At 51.0% G+C, this 19,498-nt stretch overlaps 1 protein-coding gene across 5 annotated transcripts in view; it reads left to right on the top strand.

Moving 5' to 3' along the window:
- Positions 1–19,498, top strand: part of MYH11 (myosin heavy chain 11) — a 140,670-nt gene that overhangs the window by 107,602 nt on the left and 13,570 nt on the right. For all 5 annotated transcript variants that reach the window (XM_036824594.1, XM_036824593.1, XM_036824592.1 and 2 more), the window contains 16 exons: positions 1,103–1,296; positions 2,672–2,793; positions 2,917–2,986; positions 3,151–3,311; positions 4,694–4,802; positions 6,541–6,672; positions 6,764–6,970; positions 7,937–8,074; positions 9,165–9,288; positions 9,984–10,155; positions 11,696–11,908; positions 13,091–13,235; positions 16,199–16,405; positions 17,922–18,026; positions 18,115–18,267; positions 18,490–18,738. In XM_036824594.1, coding sequence (XP_036680489.1) covers positions 1,103–1,296; positions 2,672–2,793; positions 2,917–2,986; positions 3,151–3,311; positions 4,694–4,802; positions 6,541–6,672; positions 6,764–6,970; positions 7,937–8,074; positions 9,165–9,288; positions 9,984–10,155; positions 11,696–11,908; positions 13,091–13,235; positions 16,199–16,405; positions 17,922–18,026; positions 18,115–18,267; positions 18,490–18,738 — 2,501 coding nt within the window. The remainder of the gene's footprint in view (positions 1–1,102; positions 1,297–2,671; positions 2,794–2,916; positions 2,987–3,150; positions 3,312–4,693; positions 4,803–6,540; positions 6,673–6,763; positions 6,971–7,936; positions 8,075–9,164; positions 9,289–9,983; positions 10,156–11,695; positions 11,909–13,090; positions 13,236–16,198; positions 16,406–17,921; positions 18,027–18,114; positions 18,268–18,489; positions 18,739–19,498) is intronic.

Here is a 19,498-nt window from a genome sequence, read left to right as displayed (position 1 = left end):
GTTATTTAGAAGTGTGTTGTCGTGTGTTAATTTTCTCAAGGGAAATTTTAAAATATGATGAACCAAATGAAAGTGAAAACACTACATATTAAAATTTGTGGGATACAGCAAAAGCTGTGCTTTGAGGGAAATTTATAGCAATGCCAGGATTGGGCTTGGTATGTGCAGCACTCGCTGGGCCAGTAGGAGTCTCTCATTCCATTCTGAAAGAAAAAGAGTCTTGGTGGTGATAATAGTAATAATAATAATAATACCACCACCCACTCTTTGTTGCTTTGTTGAGCACTTATCAAAGTGCCAGATTCCTATGTTGGAGTGTTTGCTATGCCTTCTACCCAGAATATTCCTTCTCTTGATATCTACCTGACTACTTCTTTCTGGTCTCTACTCAAAAATATCAGTTTATCAGAGAGACACCCCCATCACGCTAAGAGATCACCCCCATCACTCCCAACCTACCTTAACTGTGCTTTATCTTTCTAAGCACACCTTCACCACCCAAAATATTATATACCTACATGTGTGATCACTGTCTTCTCCTTCCATTAGAACATCCATAGAATATGAGCTGCGGTCAGGGGGACACAGGGTCTGTGTTTTGTTCACGTCTGTATGCCCAGGGCCTGACACACAGTAGGCTCTCAATAGATATTTGTTGGTGGATGAAGGATTGAAGGCAGGCAGGGAAGTAAGCGCTTCGCATGCCTTATTCGCTTATTCCTGCCCTAGGAGGTAGACGCTGTCATCAACTCCATTTCATAGGAGAAACTGAGGCACAAAATGACGCTAGGCCAAGGCAGTGGCAAAAGCAGGATTTACTCCCACGTCTCTGTGACAATGTCAGAGAATTTGTTCTTTCTGTCACTCAGGAGCTCTCAGGGTCTCAGAAATAGATAATATAGTACTTGGAAAGCAAAGCCCCCTATGCCTCCATTTACCTGCCTCTAGAGGGAAGGTGTTGGCTGGCAGAGGAAAGAATGGGGAATGGTGCCCACAAGGGAACAGGGGACCTGCGGTCTCAACCCTCCAGGCTGGTCCCCTGGCCTGCTGTGGAGATTCAGGTTCCCTGGGTGGGCCGACATCACCCTTCATGTGCCCACAGTGGACCGCATCGTGGGCCTGGACCAGATGGCCAAGATGACGGAGAGCTCGCTGCCCAGCTCCTCCAAGACCAAGAAGGGCATGTTCCGCACCGTGGGGCAGCTGTACAAGGAGCAGCTGGGGAAGCTGATGACCACGCTGCGGAACACCACCCCCAACTTCGTGCGCTGCATCATCCCCAACCATGAGAAGAGGGTGAGGCCACCACCCAGCTCTTGGGGGGTCAGAAAGTCCCCCCGGGACATCATCAGGGTCTGCGGGGAAAGGGAAGGCAGACCGGGGTACAAGGGCTGGAGGAAAGCCTGACCACCACCCCACCACCCCGAGGGCTCCATCTGACATGGGTGGGAGGTGCTCATTTCCCAGCCTGGAGGCAAAAGAAGGCAAGGGAGGAAAGGAGAATGCTCCCGGGGACTTTGAGCCCTGGAGTGGCTGCACGGGGTATCAGATCACTCATTCGTCCATTATTCCAGCGGATAATTACTGAGCTCCACTTGTGCCAGGAGCTGGGGATACGGTGCTGGATAAATTATTGTCCTTGCCTGCAGGTTTCTTATAATCTAGGACAGGGGTTCTTTAGCTGGGGGCAATTGTGTGCCCTCCCTCCCCTGCAGGGGAGATTTGGCCATGTCCGGAGACATTTTTAACGGGGAGGGGGCAGTTACTGGCACCCAGTGCATAGAAGCCAGGGATGCAGCTAAACATCCTCCAGTGTGCAGGGCAGTCCCCCACCACAGAGAATTATCCAGCCCAAGAGGTCAGTATTGCTGAGCTTGTGGGAGAGGTAGACAGCTGATACCCATGATGTTATCTGGTAAATTATGAGAACACCAAAGAGCCGGGGCTCCCACTTGAGACTCAGGGCTCAGAGAAAGCTTCTTAGAGAACGGGAAGTTGGTGATGCTGAGAGCAGCATGGGAAGGGCATCCTAGGCAGAGGGACCAGAATAAGCAAAAGTGTGGAGGTGAGAAATGAAGGGTCTGGGCAAGGAAACGCTAGGTGGGTCATTTTGTGTTGACGTGTGATGGTGTGAGGCAGGGATTGGGAAAAGCTGAGGCTGGAACTGTGGGTGGGGCTAGATTGTGGAGTTCCTGTGGGTGGACCAGAGCTTGGCCTTCCTTCTGTAGGATGCCATCGGGGGCTTTTAAAAGCAGGGGGATGTCATGATCAGATTCACATTTTAGAAACCAAATAAGGGGATAAGAGAGTCAGGACGGGGTGGGAAGATAGTATGAGGCTGTTGTGATCATTGGGACAGGAGAAGATGGTGGTGAGTGATGGCAGTGACAATGGTAGTGGAGAGAAGTGTGTAGATGGGGAGATATTTGGGAGGTAGGAGCCATAGAACTGGTGATGGACAGGAAGTGAGGGAGGGAGAAGTGACGAGGAGGAAGCCCCAGGTGATGCGAGTGCCACCAAGTACGAGAGATGGCACCAGAACCCTCAGCTGAGCTCTCACCTGGTGCCCCGTGATCCCCCATGGCCTGGTGAAGTGGGTCACCAGGCCTGAGATTTGGGGCTTGCTGCTCCCCGCGGCCCCAGCAGCTCACTGCCCTTTGCGTCTTTGCAGTCCGGAAAGCTGGACGCCTTTCTGGTGCTGGAGCAGCTGCGGTGCAACGGGGTCTTGGAAGGCATCCGAATCTGCCGCCAGGGATTCCCCAACAGGATCGTCTTCCAGGAGTTCCGCCAACGGTGAGCCCACCGGGGCCAGGCATGCGTGGGGCGGCGGGTGGGACGGGGGTGAGCAGGCTGGGTGGAGGGACAGACGGATGACAGAGGTGCACTCGGTTGGTGACTCCTGCCCTGTGTCTCAAGCTATGAGATCCTGGCCGCAAACGCCATTCCCAAAGGCTTCATGGACGGGAAACAGGCCTGCATTCTGATGGTGAGCCCAGCCCCAGCCCCGCCCCAGAAATCCAACTGCAGACCTCCCAGCCTCTGGTGGCACTTCCTGCAGCCGCTCCGGGTGGGACCCTCCTTAAACACACTTAACCCCTGGCCAAGAGGCATAGCCGAGAACGGGAACTCTCATCCTCCTTCCTTCCGCAGATCAAAGCCCTAGAACTCGACCCCAACTTGTACAGGATTGGGCAGAGCAAAATCTTCTTCCGAACTGGCGTCCTGGCCCACCTAGAAGAGGAGCGGGACTTAAAGATCACCGACGTCATCATGGCTTTCCAGGCGATGTGTCGCGGCTACCTGGCCAGAAAGTAAAGACCCACGCGCTATCGCCTCCCTGCAAACAGAGACCAGAAATACAAAATTTCAGGGGGCTTTCTGGCCTCATGTTCTGAGTTTCTGATTCTAAGAGGCCATCTGCCCTAAGATGCATCATTGATTGAATGGCAGCCTTTTCTTGGGGGGGAGAAATGCTACCACTTTAAATATATGCACTAGTTATAAGGGCAGGGCAGGAAGGGGTTAAGACCATGGGCTCTGAAGAGTTAGACGTGGGTTCTCATCCTGGCTCCCCTACTTATTTACTGAAGAACCTTGGGAAGGTTACTCTACCTCTCTGAGCCTCAGGAAAATGAGCATAATCATTCCTGCCTCATAAACTTCTTTTAATAAGGGGGTCAATGAAATACTGTATGAAAAGAGTTGAGAACAGTGGCTGGTTATCATTTCAGAAGTGTGAGAATATGATAAAGTGTCTGAGGAAAGGGTATTTGTGTCTATACCCCTATGTCCAAGTGGGACTCATAAGGCAAAGTCTTAGAAGGCCTGATGCCCGCTCTGTTTTGGGAATCCTGGGGGCTGGGTGAGGGCTGCAGTTCCTCCATGAAACTCACACCCCAAACAGGACACAGGGGCTGGCAGAGTAGCTCTTGTCCAGGGCATATGTCTTCAGGAGGTATGGACCATGCACTCATCTGCAGAGCCCTGACTGTGTCAAGCTGATTCATTGTCAAGTAGACCCAGGATGGTCAAGGCCAGATCTGGGGAGCTCTTGGTCCGGGGACAGACCTAAACTGTTAACTTTCATAACTAAATTCTCTGTTGCCACCCCTCCCACCTCCAGACTAACTGGGGCAATTTTATTCTTCAAATTCACCCACGTCCAAGATGGCAGCCGCAATGGCAGCCGTGCAGAGGCAAGAGGATGGTGCTCACTGTTCTGTGGTTTCTCAAACCCAGTAGCCCTTAAGTAGGAAGAGTGCTGGTTCTGTGTCAGGTCTGGGATTTTAAATGATCTGAGGAAAGGATAGGTTTGTCAGACACTCAGCTTTGGGGAAGATGTGGCACAGCTGAGGGTGTAGGACACCCGTTAGGAATGGTGTAGCATAGATCAATTTCCTAGGTGTTGTCAGGACCAAAGATCTGAATCCAGGGCATTTTGTGAGCCTTGGGTCTTCCTTATCCACTGAGAAAGGCTCTGGCCTCCTGATGGTATACTTTTGCTGATACTCAGAGCTTCCTGGAGAATCTGGGTTGGAGAGAATGGGGGACATCCTTGAACAAGTCACTGAATCACAAGCCAAACAGAAGCGTCCTGCTTTCGGGATGCTGCGGGGCGGGATGCCATGACAACACAGTGAGGTGTGTGTTGAGCCAAGCAGGTCTTCTCACAGCTCCCCTTCCCTCTCCCCAGGGCTTTTGCCAAGAGGCAGCAGCAGCTGACGGCCATGAAGGTGATTCAGAGGAACTGCGCCGCCTACCTCAAGCTGCGGAACTGGCAGTGGTGGCGGCTCTTCACCAAAGTGAGTGCCTCCTTCCTCCGCCCCTCCACCCGCCTCCCAGTCCTGGGTCTTCACTTGGACGCTGTCCATGTGGGACTGGAGGTGATTGACAGCAGGTGTGCAACTGAGGCCTCGAAACCAAACCTTGCCCTTTGGCGATTCTCCGGGCCTGAGAAAGGCCCCCTCTTTGGCACGTGGGTTACAGCCATGACCTTAACCCAGATGCAGAGCATTTCCATCACCGTGAGGATCCCACCTATTGCCCCTTTAGAGCCCTACCCACTTCCCTCCATAGCCCCAGCAAGCACGAATCTGTTCTCCATTTCTATAATTTTGTCATCTCAAGGATGTTATATAAACGGGGTCCTTCAGTATGTCACCTTTTGAGATGGGCTTTTGTCACGAAGCATCATTCTCTGGAGATGCCTCCATCCAGCTTGTTGTGTGTATCCATTGTTTGTTTCTCTGGGTACAACTTGGTCTTGTAGCATCGCTGGCTGTCATGAGCCAATCGTGCAAAGACTTGCTCTGTAGGGGCAGACATGGCTTTCTCTTAGGTGCTCTTGAGTGTGTAAATGGGCACAAACCTTTTTCACTGAGCAAGTATGCATTGAGGAACTACTGTGCACCAGACACGTGCAAGGCGCTAGGGATGCCCTGGCCTCATGAATATTCTAGTGGAGTGGGGAAGCAGATGGGGTCAGCACAGGAACCAATGCCCATGGCAGACTGGGGTCAGCGCAGGAAGGAAGCCGCAGTGTGTCTGACAGGGGCTCCCCTAGTGCCAGGCAGGACTTGAACACAGGAGTTACGAGTCAGCTTGGTGAAGAGCAGTGAGGGGAAGCTGCTTTTGGAAATGTTCATCCCCACTGACCCAACTTCTAGAAAACTCTTCTCAGAAAACCATCTGAAATAAAGAAAATCAGGAATGAAGGGCATTCATCTACAAGAGCAAAGTTTCAATGCCCAGCCCTGGCAGACTGACTCACAGCAGCTCATCCATCAATGGGATATTTTTCAACCATTAGAAATGATGGTTATCTAAAAATCAAGTTGTAAAGCTGATGGGACAGCATGGGGTGATAATTATCTTATAGTTTTTAGTAAAATAAAAGCAGCAAGTAGGGAATTCCCTGGCGGCCTAGTGGTTAGGACTCCACGCTTTCACTGCCAGGCGCCTGGGTTCAATCCCTGGTGGGTGAACTAAGATCCCACAAGCCGTGCAGCACAGCCAAAAAAAAAAGCAGCATGTAACACTGGGCAGCGTGATCTCAGGTATATTTTTTTAATGTGTAGGACAATGCTGAGAATGGGAGGTAGGATGTGGGGGATTTTTCTTTCCTTTTCTCTTTGGAGGGAAACATATCAGTTTGTCGGCAGCAGTTCTCTCTCAGGATGGGACTAAATGGGGGGAGGGGAGACTGTCTCCTTTCACTTTGCACCTTTTCCCATTGCTCTATTTTAGGATTTTTCAATCTCGGCACTGCTGATATTTTGGGATGGATAATTCTGTGTCGGGGGGCTGTCCTGAGCATTCTAGAATGTTGGGCAGCATCCCTGGCCTATACCCCCTAGATGCCAGTAGCGTTCCCCACCCCAGTTGTGACAGCTAAAACTGTCCCCAGAAATTGCCAAATATCCCGTTAGGATCTGCGAGTGGGGTAAAATCGTCCCTTGCTGAGAACCACTGATTGATTTATTACGAGAGTGTTTCCCTTGTGCCACGAAAGCAAGTGACGGGCTGCCCCTCTGTGTGCAGGTGAAGCCCCTGCTGCAGGTGACGAGGCAGGAGGAGGAGATGCAGGCCAAGGAGGATGAGCTGCAGAAGACCAAGGAGCGGCAGCAGAAGGCGGAAGGCGAGCTCAAGGAGCTGGAGCAGAAACACTCGCAGGTACCGGGCCGGGAGCCTGGCTGGGGCTGCGGAGCGCAGGACGCCCGCTCCTGCGGGGCTCACGGGCTGTCTCCCCACCCTCTGCATGCAGCTGACCGAGGAGAAGAACCTGCTGCAGGAGCAGCTGCAGGCAGAGACGGAGCTGTACGCTGAGGCTGAGGAGATGCGGGTCCGGCTGGCAGCCAAGAAGCAGGAGCTGGAGGAGATCCTGCATGAGATGGAGGCCCGCCTGGAGGAGGAGGAAGACCGGGGCCAGCAGCTGCAGGCAGAACGGAAGAAGATGGCCCAGCAGATGCTGGTAAGGCACCGCAGGGGCAGCCCTCGGTGGGTACGAAACCCCTTGACCCTCACGGCAGGCCTGTGAGGGGCATCTGATGTTGTATGTCCCGTTTGGACAGAGAAAGAGACTAAGGCTCGGAGAGAAACCGCCATCTGCCCACACAGGTCTCCTTGGAAGCCCGCTCAGTTCTACTGCCCTGCCTTTCGTGTGCAAACACCTTTCCTCCTAATAGCGACCCTGTGTGAGGGGTAATTGTATCAGTAAGCTATTGTTGCAGAACCAAAACACCCCAAAACTTAGCAGCTTGGAAATAACAGACATTTATCTCACACAGTCATGACTCTGAGAGTGGCTTAGCTGAGTGATTCTGGCTTAGAGCCTCACACAAGGTTGCAGTCAGGATGTCAGCCTGGGCTGCAGCATCTGAAGGCTGGACTGGGGATGGAGGACTCACTTGCACGTGGCTCACTCACACGACTGTAGGCAGGAGGCCTCCGTTCCTCACTATGTGGGCTTCTCCATAGGGCTGCTTGAGCGCCCTCACAACGTGGCGGCTGGCTTTCCCCAGATAGAGTGAATGACGAGAGAACAGGGAGGAAGCTGCAAAGCCTTTTATAGCCTAATCTCTGACTTATACACTCCATCACTTCCTCTTGATATTATCTGTTAGAAGCAAGTCACTAAGTCCAGCTGACACTCAAGCGGAGGAGAATAGGCTGCACCTCTTGAAGGGAAGAGTATCAAAGAATTTATGGACATATTTTTAAACCACCATGGTATCTACTATCCCCATTTTACAGATGAGGAGACTGAGGCTCCACAAAGAAAAGTGGCTTACCCAAACCTTTTCTTTGTGATGAAAGGAGATGGCAGAGCACTGCAGGGGGCCATCAGGCTAAGCCTCTGTATCCATGAGTCCCCAGAGCTCCGGGAGAGTGACTTTGTTTTAAGCAAGGCTGTGATTCTTTTCCTTCCCCCACAAAGGACCTGGAAGAACAGCTGGAGGAAGAGGAAGCTGCCAGGCAGAAGCTACAACTTGAGAAGGTCACGGCTGAGGCCAAGATCAAGAAACTGGAGGATGATATTCTGGTCATGGATGATCAGAACAATAAACTGTCAAAAGTGAGTGGGGTTGAGCGTCTTTGTTAAAATGACAGGCTCATGAGGGCTGAGGACTCCAGATGCCTTCCCTTTTTAGCCAGATACAAGGTATTGAAGGCTGAGCAAGTAGTTACCTCCAGCATTGACGTGGCGGCCTTGTGACTGCCGTCTGGATGCAGGTGTGCCATGGATGGGGTCCCTGGTGGTCCCACCAGCACCAGGGCTGCCACGGAGCAAGTCTCAGAAACACCACGACCGATGGAACCCCCAAGTTGTACAAGGGTGGGCGGGCAATGTGCCTGGGATTCAGGGGCCCCTCTCACATTCTCACTGTCCATTTGCAGTTGGTAATAGGGGAACCAGCTGTCCTGGGACTGAAGGGTTTCTGGGATGTGGGACTTTCATCCCCTAAGCCGGAAACGTCCCAGTGCAAACCAGGATGACTAGGTCACCCTAGTCAGTAACCACTAAGCAGCCCCACTGAGGCGGACTACCTTTAGTCCTTTGAGCTGGGCACTGACTGCGAGCCAGTCCGTGTCAGGTGCAGGGCACGCACAGTGGAGGAGGACCCTGTCCTCGTAGGGCTTATATCCTAGTGAGGCAGCAAGTAGATAATCATACACGCAAACGTTAATTGCCATTGTGATCAGGGCTCTGAAGGAGGTGTTCACCATCTTATAAGACCAGAGCACTAGGGGATGGGGGGTGGGATTCAGGGGAGGCTTCCTGGAGGAAGTGACATTTAAGTGGAAACCTGAAGAGTGAGAAGCAGTTAGAAGGAGAGGGGGTGGAGGCACATCCCAGGCAGATGGGCCCGTCTGTGCAAGAGCCCTGAGGCTGGGAGGAGCTGGCCTGTGGTAGGAAAGGAAAGAGGGGGCCCCTGGCTGGGACATGAAGTTGAGGGGTGGAGGGGCCTGAGATGAGGAGTAGTCAATCTTTGGAAATTATTATTGTTAAGGAACTTCTCTTTCCCCATTGAAAACTCTAGGTTGCATTTGGTTATAATGTGGGCTTTCCTTTCAACTGTTTATCTGGAAATTACTAACAGTGAAATGTAGACCCTGGAGAAAAGGAAAAAACGAACGATATTTCTTTTTCTTTCCCCCCAAAGGAGCGAAAACTCCTTGAAGAGAGGATTAGTGACTTAACAACAAATCTTGCAGAAGAGGAAGAAAAAGCCAAGAATCTTACCAAGCTGAAAAATAAGCATGAATCTATGATTTCAGAACTGGAAGGTAAAACGGCTACCCAGTGATTTTTTTTTTAAATTATATATTTATTTATTTATGGCTGCGTTGGGTCTTTGTTGCTGCACCCGGGCTTTCTCTAGTTGCGGCGAGCGGAGGCTACTCTTCGTTGTGGTGCGCGGGCTTCTCATTGCGGTGGCTTCTCTTGTTGTGGAGCATGGGCTCTAGGTGCGTGGGCTTCAGTAGTTGTGGCACGTGGGCTTCAGTAGTTGTGGCTTGCGGGCTCTAGAGCGCAGGCTCAGTAGTTGTGGCGCATGGGCTTAGTTGCTCAGCGGCATGGGGGATCTTCCTGGACCAGGGCTCGAACCCACATCCCCTGCATTGGCAGGCGGATTCTTAACCACTGTGCCACCAGGGAAGTCCCCCAGTGATGTTTTGAGTGGACATTTTAAAAGTAGGAATATCAGACAGGAAATTTGAGAATGGAGGATTATTGCAGGAAAGGGCCAACCCTATCTAGCTGCCTGCTCACCCTTAGTGAACACACACGTTAATTCCAGAAGGTGCTTGTCCCCAGGACTGACTTTCCTTCCACAAGACAGTGGTGCCGGCGGGACAGTTGCCAGTGGGGGGGATGTGTGAGTGTGAATATCCTCCATGTGAAATGCCTGAGCAGAAAGGCTCGTCCTCCAGGGGTCTCTCTGGTAGTGTTCACCTCCTGAGGGGCCCTGGCTTTGTTGTAGTGCGGCTGAAGAAGGAGGAGAAGAGCCGGCAGGAGCTGGAGAAGCTGAAGAGGAAGCTGGAGGGCGAGGCCAGTGACTTCCACGAGCAGATAGCCGACCTGCAGGCGCAGATCGCTGAGCTCAAGATGCAGCTGGCCAAGAAGGAGGAGGAGCTGCAGGCGGCCCTGGGCAGGTAGCGAGGCTGGCGGGGCACGTCCAGTGTGTGCTGGTGCCCTGAGGGCCACTGCCGATCTGCGGGGGGCCTCGGTCTTCCTCCTCCTCCTCCAGGCAGGCCTCCATCTCATGCTAGGTGGTCCAGGCTAGGCCTCCCGGGTGCCACCCAGTCCTGCTGGCACCTTCAGAACTTTGCCTTTGACTTTCTTCTCTTCCCTCCAAACTCATCCTCTCTTCTCCCACTGTGTCTGCCTCTTGGGTGCCCAGCCTTTGTCGTCTACACCCCAGTTCTGGATTTCTGGTTGTGCACGGAGTCTGTTCTGTTGGCACCGCAAACACCATGTGTCTGAGGCTGGGAGGACCCTCCTGTCCCCCGCCGCCTCCTTCTGAGGTCCTTCTTTTTGCGAATGTATCTCCTCCCTAGCTTTTACCCTCCTTCTTGTCCCACGCACAGCGTGCAGCAGTCCTCAGAGTCTGCCCGTCCCGTGAGGTGTGTCCCACACCCTTTCCTCTGGGCCCCCTTCTCCCAGCTCTGAGCTGGGTTTACTCTAATGGCTTCCCCCTGGGGGTATTACAGCAGCAACAACAATAATGGGTATTAGCCTGCTTGCCATATGCTAAGTTCTGCTCAAGCAGTATCTTTGCAGACACTTGGCCAGGTATGTGGCTGTCACCTCCATTCACTGAGGAGGAGGCTGAGTCAGGGGAGGTGAAGGGACATGTGACAGTCACCCAGCTTTTGAGAGACAGGCTGGGATCCATTTTCTGATTGATCCCCTGGCCAGCTCTCTCTCAGCCCGTTTGTGCCAAGTGACAGTGCTAGGGTGATGGGCTACCTCGTGCCTTCCCTCCTGAGGGTCCCTTTCCATCCATCGTGGGCAAAACCAGAGGCAGCTCCACAGCGGTCAGGAGGGAGCTCCCTTCCGCGCCATTCAGACAAGGCTCCCCATGTCCCACACTGACCCACAGTCACTGCCTCCCCCGGTTTTAACATCCCCCCCGCCCCACCCCCAAGCAGTGCCTGGCCAAGAGCTTTGCATGTAGCAGAACTCAGACACTGAGCAGATGGAAGAAAGAATAAACCAGTAGTTGCCAGAGAGGAATAACTGTCTAACATTCAGAAAGCATCTATTAGGCTCCTAATGTAGACACGGCACCTTGCTAGTCTGGGACAGAGCTTTGTATTGTCTGTCTATGTCTGCCTCCATCTCTGCCTCTCTCTCTCTCTCTCTCTCTCTCTCTCTGTCTCTCTCTCTCTCTCTCACACACACACACACACACACACACACACACATACACATGCACGCACACACGCACATGCGCAGCATGACCTGTTTTTTTACATCAGCCCTTGGAAACCACGTTTCTGCATAAGCCTCCAAACCGTCCAGCATGGCAAGAAGTGGTCTGCTGTGTCTCGGGACATGAGCGAAACATGTTTTGATACGTATGGAACCCAAATGGCTGGTTCCATAAAGCCATTTTTGGCCACATTGTGGGATGGATAGCAGGGGGCTCAGGACCCCAGAGTCTTAATTCTGGGGATCCGTCCCCGGCAGGCTTGATGATGAAATCACTCAGAAGAACAACGCCCTGAAGAAGATCCGGGAGCTGGAGGGTCACATCTCAGACCTCCAGGAGGACCTGGACTCAGAACGGGCCGCGAGGAGCAAGGCTGAGAAGCAGAAGCGGGACCTCGGGGAGGAGCTGGAGGCGCTGAAGACGGAGCTGGAGGACACGCTGGACAGCACGGCTACCCAACAGGAGCTCAGGTGAGGGGCCCCCGCCCCGCCGGCCCGCCACGCTGATGCGATGGCTGGCGGAGAGGGGCAAACCCGAGAAGATCCCGGGTCATGGGGTTCCTCAGGCCCTACGTTTATTGTCCTGATTGTATTTTGCTTTAACTAATATAAGCATGCTTATTTTTAATCTTATTTTGCATCACAGTTGGAGGATATACTCAATTAGAGAATGATTTGAAAACTGTAGGAAAGTAGATACCAAAAGCATCACCCCCAGTCCCACCACAGTTAACATTTTGGGGGATTTCATTCCTGTCTTTTCCTGTGTGTGTATAAGTTTTGTGTTAAATTTTCAAAATAATATTTATTAGATTGGTCTTCGATTAAAGAGTCACTGCAGGCTAACAGCCAACAACAACCAAAAAACAAACACAAAAACAAAACCCACCATAAGAATGGGTCACCTGCCAGATAATGAAAGTCACTGCCTGACTTTAGTGACTAGGTCGCTTATTCATTCAACAAATACACAAATGTGCTTTGAGTGCACCCTGTATCAAGCGCTAACATGGAGATTTATTTCCCACATTTTGGGTTTTGTGCTACATCACTTACCTGGGCCTAGAAGCCAGTACAATGTTCTTCTCCATTCCCACTGGCCCAGTGCAATGGCTCAGAGCATGGGCACAGAGTCAGACTGTTTGGGTTCAAATTCTCGCCCTATCACACAGTGGTTTCAACAGCTTGGGCAAGCTGCTTACTCTTTCTTAGCTTTAGTTTCCTCATCTATAAAATAGAAATGATAATATTCTTGCCTCTTAGGGTCACTCTGAATATTATATGAGATGATATATACCCAGAACTTAGGTCAGGGTCTGGCATATTGTGCAGGCTCAATAAATAAGAGCAAATGTTAATATTTACGGAACAGTTTGCAATTCACTTTGCGTTCTTCCAACAATATCATGTGCTGTATTTTGTGTATTTGTTTGCCAGCCCTGGGAGATTCTGGGCAGGTAGCATGCTCCTCGTTTTGAGGAAATTCCAGGTCCAGAGAGGTTAGGTGACTCACCCAAAGTCACACAGCTAGGGAGGGGTGATGATGAAGACCTTAGCTCCAGGTCCTGAGAGAGCGCTCGTTCTTCTGCACAGTACTGTCTGAGGTGAACCGCTGTCTCCTCCACTGCCAGCCACTGTGTTCTTCCTGCCCAGGGCCAAGAGGGAGCAGGAGGTGACGATGCTGAAGAAGGCCCTGGACGAGGAGACTCGGTCCCACGAGGCCCAGGTGCAGGAGATGAGGCAGAAGCACACACAGGCCGTGGAGGAGCTCACTGAGCAGCTGGAGCAGTTCAAGAGGGTGAGTTGCGATGCTTTTTTTGTGACAACAAAATATCAAGAACGATATGTCAACGGCTTCAGATAACTACATGTCAGTGTCTATACTGAGACCAATAACAAGCTACAACGATTCGAGTGAGAATGATGGCAGCCAGCATTTATTAAGTCTTACTGTATATTATGCTGATTAATCTTTACAACCACCCACTGGGATAGGTACAATGAAGCTCATTTTACACATGAAGGAACTGAGGTCCAGAGCACCTAGAGGTCACACAGCTAGTCAGCGAGAGTCCAAGCAGTCTGGCTCTGGACCCACTTCTTAGCCTCTCCAGGGTAGGGTCTACTATACACTGCCCTTATGGATAAGCAAAGTTTAGCAAAACTTCTGGGAAGGTAACAACACTGAGAACCTTCTAGCCATCTTCATTTCTCTGCAGATCAGAAGACGACTATCATTATTTGATTTGAGTAGCAAGACAGCTCTCCCTGGTGTATTTTTTTTTTTAATTAATTTATTTATTTCGGCTGCGTTGGGTCTTCGTTGCTGCACAGGCTTTCTCTAGTTGCGGCAAGCGGGGGCTACTCTTCGTTGCGGTGCGCGGGCTTCTCATTGCGGTGGCTTCTTTTGTTGCAGAGCATGGGCTCTAGGCTCATGGGCTCTAGAGTGCAGGCTCAGTAGTTGTGGTGCACATGGGCTTAGTTGCTCCATGGCATGTGGGATCTTCCCAGACCAGGGCTCGAACCCGTGTCCCCTGCATTGGCAGGCGGATTCTTAACCACTGCGCCACCAGGGAAGTCCCCTGGTGTAGTTTGAGAATGGCTACATCTAATCTTTCTTTCTCCCATGGTTGGCTACTTGGGGTATATGGGACTTGAGACAGTTAAATAGCTCTACTCTGAATGCTTCATATCGGGAACTTTCTCTCCCTTTGGAGAATTTCCTTGTGTTACATTCCCAGGAGGGAATTTTTTTAGCTTAAGACATCCTGCCAGGTTGCTTCCCTAAGAGTCTGAATTATACCATCCTCAGCGCTACAGCTTCCCCCCTGCACTTTCTAGATTAAATGGCTGTTGCGTTACCTAAAAATTGTTGGAGTTTGCATTTGTTTCTATCGCCAATCAAAGTAAATGTTCTTCTATGAGCCGGTTCACCACCGGTTCTATCAGAATCTCAGAATTTTCCCATACATTAAAATAACACCAGCAATCCCTCATACGGCACTGATTATATGCCACTGTACCAACGTTTTACGGACATTAACTCATTTAATTTCACCCGTGACCTTTGCTAAAATGCAGATCTCCAGGCCCCACGCTGAAACACGCTGTGCCAGACTGAACACCCCTCACGCTCCAAATGGAGAAAAGGACGCCTGTTCATGTCCCCTTGTCACTTGTCACATGGGGTCTGAATACGAATCTTCAGCGTTCTGTCCGTTCTTTGTATGTGTTGGATGAATAAGACCTTGCTAATTTTATCTACAACATGTATTTCCCCTTTTAATTGTCTTCCCTTTTTTATGTTCAGAAGTTATTTTTTATTGTGATAGAATCTGAACCCAAATGGGTTCTTCCCACCTTCTGAAATAGTAAGCCCTCCAGACAGTAGTAAGGTGTATGTGTCCCTCTTACTCTGTGTTTGGAAGAGTGGGGCCTGGAAAGGTTAACTGACCAGCGCTGAGCCAGGTGGCCGTCAGAGGTGAGCAGGGGCTGGAAGCCACACCCCAGATTCACAGCCTGGCCTCTTTGGAAAGACTCAGTTGTTCACGCCACCAGCAGACAGCATCTATGTCTGACCTGTATAAGAAAGAAGAGGCTGGGAACGCCTGTCCACCATCTCAGGAGCGTTGAAAAAGAGGACTGTTTTACCTCTAGCAACCTTTCAGATTGTTGGGAAAAACTTGTAACATCATTCCTATCTTGGCTCCCCTTACATGTGTATAGTGTTGCCACCATTCTGGGAAAAAGGTTTTTGGGGAGCCCAGAGCCCGTGAGGTCCCCCAGGGTCCTTGCTCATCAATCTGCACTGTTACCCTAAGAGGCACTTTGTCCCTGTCTGAGGTGCCAGCAGCTCTTAGTCACACCTGGGGCAGAGGAATGGTTTCTGAGGCTGCCTGAACACTGCACAGCACCTTCCTGGGGGCTGAGGGTGAGCCCACTGTTGCTTCCTCTGCTCTTGGGACCCACACTTCTCTCTTGCTTCTTTCCTCCTCCCTACAGCGCTGGGAGAAGGCCCCTCCCTTCTTCTGCTTTTTCCCAGAATACTTTTTTCTTGGAGAAACTCATGCACCTACATGAGCTACTTAGATAAAATAACTTTCTCTAAACTTTCACAGAAATGGCAGTGTACAGTCAATGATAAATCTGATGGACAATAGGGAATGGTGGGGACTGGGGCCAAGTGGAGTGTGACTGCCCTATTTACAGGGCTGGCTGCTATGCAGATCCAGCTGATTGTTACCTTGGAGGAAGGCAAGACCTCTGTTTCCAGATCTTTAGTTTGTTTTTTTGAAAGTCAGACTTACAGAGGTATATGCAGCAAAATTCACCAATTTTAAATGTATAGTTCAATAATTTTGACAAATGTATTCATTAGTGTAACCACCACCTAACCATGAAATAGAACATTTGATTTTTAAAAAGAGAAGCTGGGAATGCAGATTTTTATATGGTATTTCTTAATTAAAATGTTAAAAGGTACTGCATGGATTAAACAGGACAGGATGGCAGGGTTGATGCAGCCCAGGGGATGCCAGTTTGCAACCTCTGAGCTTTAGGAAAACGGAATCCAAAAAGTCTGACTGGTGACCGTGTGTTCTTCACTGTGCCGTGTCCCTCCCCTGAGGCGGGGGGCACAGGTCCCCGGACTTAGTGAGGGAGGGGAAAGGAAAAAGATCCCCCGACAGCATAGGTCCCTATCGTCCGTGCTTGCCCAGCCACGGCGGTAACACCTTCCCTCCCCGCTGCCTCTCCGGCCAGGCCAAGGCCAACCTCGACAAGAGCAAGCAGGCGCTGGAGAAGGAGAACGCAGACCTGGCGGGAGAGCTGCGTGTCCTGAGCCAAGCCAAGCAGGAGGTGGAGCACAGGAAGAAGAAGCTGGAGGTGCAGCTGCAGGAGCTGCAGTCCAAGTGCAGCGACGGGGAACGGGCCCGGGCCGAGCTCAACGACAAGGTCCACAAACTGCAGGTGAGGCGGGCTTCGCTGGGCCTGACCCCCGACGGGTGAGGCTCTTCCGGCTAACAGAGCCTCTCTCGTGGCAAAGCAAGTCCGTTTCCTCTAGTTACATGCCTTGGGGAGATGAGATGGTCGCCCTATTCAATTTAATCTTTCAAAACTCTCTTCCACTCATTCAGTATTTATTGAGTGCCTGCTGTATGCCAGGCACCATGTTTAATCCTGAGATACAAGAGCAAGGAAGCAGACAGACACTGTCCCTGCCCCAGGAGAACTCCAGCCTAGTGGAGGGAAAGACATTAATCACCACATAAATGAGTGTAAAATGATGCTGGAAAGCAGAGGCACATAATGCAGTAAGTGTAAATACTATGGGTGCCTGGGGTGCAGGAGGAGGGGTCAGGAAAGGCTTCCCTAAGAAAGATGTATAGTCTGACAGATAAGAAGTCTATCTACTTATAGGCAGAGGGAGCAGCATGTGTAAAGGCCCGGCGGTAAGTGGGAAATTAGAAGAGATCACGTAAGGCCAGTAGAGCTAGATGCCGAATGGAAGGGGAAATGTGGCATAAAATGGGATTGGAGAGGTAGGTTGTGGCCAGAGGACACAGGGCCTTCAAGGTCCTATTATATGTATGCTGGTCTTTCCTCTGAGTGATGGGAAACCACTGATGGGTTTTAAGCTGAAGAATGACATGGTCTGGTTTTCTTTGGTCTTAATTAGCTTTGAATAGACATTTGGCCTGACTTGCCATTCATGGGATACGGCTCCACTTCTGATAAAGATTTAATGCGCCTAGAGCCTGGGATGAGGGTGCAGGGCAGCGTTAAGTATGAATTTTTCCATATGCAGTTTGGGCACAGGGATTTTGCTATCCTAATACAAGCAATGTCCTGAAGGAGTGGAGTCAAGATCATTTATGTCCTTACTGTAAATGGGAAGAGGACAGATGGTGGGCAGGTATCTCCGAAAGGACTTGCTCAGAGATACCAGCTCCTGGAGTAAAAGGCAGAGAAAAGGTAGAAGGCTTTTTACCTTTAGTGTCTGCGTCTTTGGTTTTGCCATAAGGGTCAGTGAAAGGGCAAAGAGCAGGGGTGAAGAAGAGGGCTGGGAGGGACAGGACCCTTGGAAGTGGAAGTGCCACCTGCAGTCTCTTCCCCCACTTTAGGGAGTGAGTGAGTCCAGACCATTGTTCAGTGCCTGGAGCCTCAGACCTGCTGCTTCATCTCTGCCAACCTTGGCAAGGATCCAGGATCCATTTAGAGGGATCAGGGCCCAGTCAGCACAGTCTAACTACAGTCTAACAGGGCTCTAACAGGGTCCTAGAACCAGAGTCTACAGCCAGAGATTGCAACTTGTACGCGATGTGCTTCCCTGGGGGGCCATGGAGTGACCATGACCAGGCCGCCTAGCTCATGGGTACTTCGCAGTGGATGCCCCAAGGCCTATCACTGAGTACAAGGGGCTCCTCTTACTTCATGAGGATCCTGTTCTAGAGGTTCCGACTAACCGGTCTCTCGGCACCCTCAGAATGAAGTCGAGAGTGTCACGGGGATGCTCAACGAGGCAGAGGGGAAGGCCATCAAACTGGCCAAGGACGTGGCATCCCTTGGGTCCCAGCTCCAGGACACCCAGGTGGGTATCGTGCCACATCAGCCAGAGGCACCTGGGGTACGACCTTCCTGGGGGTGGGCCCCTAGACTTCCATGTGTCCTTTCCATAGGAGCTGCTTCAAGAAGAAACCCGGCAGAAGCTCAACGTGTCCACCAAGCTGCGCCAGCTGGAGGATGAGAGGAACAGCCTGCAGGACCAGCTGGACGAGGAGATGGAGGCCAAGCAGAACCTGGAGCGCCACATCTCCACTCTGAACATCCAGGTGCCCCTGCATGTCCTTGCTTTTCTGGGCCTGAGCCCTTAAGGGTAGATCAGTGGCTCCGATGTGACTGTGACAGAATGGTGGCGCCATTTTGCTTGGCTCGCCGGCTCCCCCTGCTGTTGAGTTTCTTCAATGAGACGGTGGTCTTTGCTTCTCAGGGGCGCAGGGATGGGAATCCCTCACCACCCTCCTCTCACCCCACCCTGGACACTGCCATTTCAGCTCTCCGATTCGAAGAAGAAACTGCAGGACTTTGCCAGCACCGTGGAATCCCTGGAAGAGGGCAAGAAGAGGTTCCAGAAGGAAATTGAAGGCCTCACCCAGCAGTACGAAGAGAAGGCAGCTGCTTATGACAAACTGGAAAAGACCAAGAACAGGCTTCAGCAAGAGCTGGACGACCTGGTCGTTGATTTGGACAACCAGCGGCAACTGGTGTCCAACCTGGAAAAGAAGCAGAAGAAGTTTGATCAGGTAGGGGCTGGAGGGCCCTCCACTCTGCTCATGGACCCTGGCTGGGGGGAATCGGGTCTGCAGAGTATCCAGTGTGGCTGCTGCGTGTGTGTCAGCATCCCATCCAGGCTTTGCTGGACGCGATGGAAGCCTGGCCTGCTTTGTGTGAAACAGTAGTTAGGGCTTCTTGGTCAGAGGGAGGAGAGTGGCAAAGCCTCAGTGACTGTGACTTTCCAGGTCCCACCACCATAAGGGCCATCTAGAAACCCAGTCATGCCTTGGGTTCTAGCCCCGATAAGGAATGAGGTTTACTGATTTTATTTACTCAGCGAGTATTTATTGAGTACCTGCTGAGATTTCCAAGTAATTTAAAGTATCTACCCTTGAAATACCACTGTTCCCTAACATTTCATCACAGAGAATCCTGAGCACACAGCAAAGCGGAAAGCACTATACCGTGAACACCTGTACACCACCACCTGGCTTCAATCATTAATGCTTTACCACACTATTTATAAGGGTGTATTGCATCTGTCATTTGTATCTTTCAGATGCATTTCAAAGCAAATTACAGACATCTGTACATCTCCCCCTTGATACCTCAGCACTGCATATAAAAACTAGGGTTCATTTTTAAAAATATTTTTTCTTCCCTTGAATACATACAATGAAATGTACAAATCTTAAGTATACACTCACTGAGTTCTGATAAATGCATACACCTGTATGACCCAAACCCCTAAATACCAACTTTTAATACATGTTACTCAGATTTAGTAAA

The sequence above is a fragment of the Balaenoptera musculus genome, chromosome 15 (genome assembly GCF_009873245.2).
Source record: "Balaenoptera musculus isolate JJ_BM4_2016_0621 chromosome 15, mBalMus1.pri.v3, whole genome shotgun sequence".
Classification (NCBI taxonomy): domain Eukaryota; kingdom Metazoa; phylum Chordata; class Mammalia; order Artiodactyla; family Balaenopteridae; genus Balaenoptera; species Balaenoptera musculus.
Note: the sequence above shows the minus strand (reverse complement) of the source record. Positions and strands in the feature narration are given on the sequence as shown.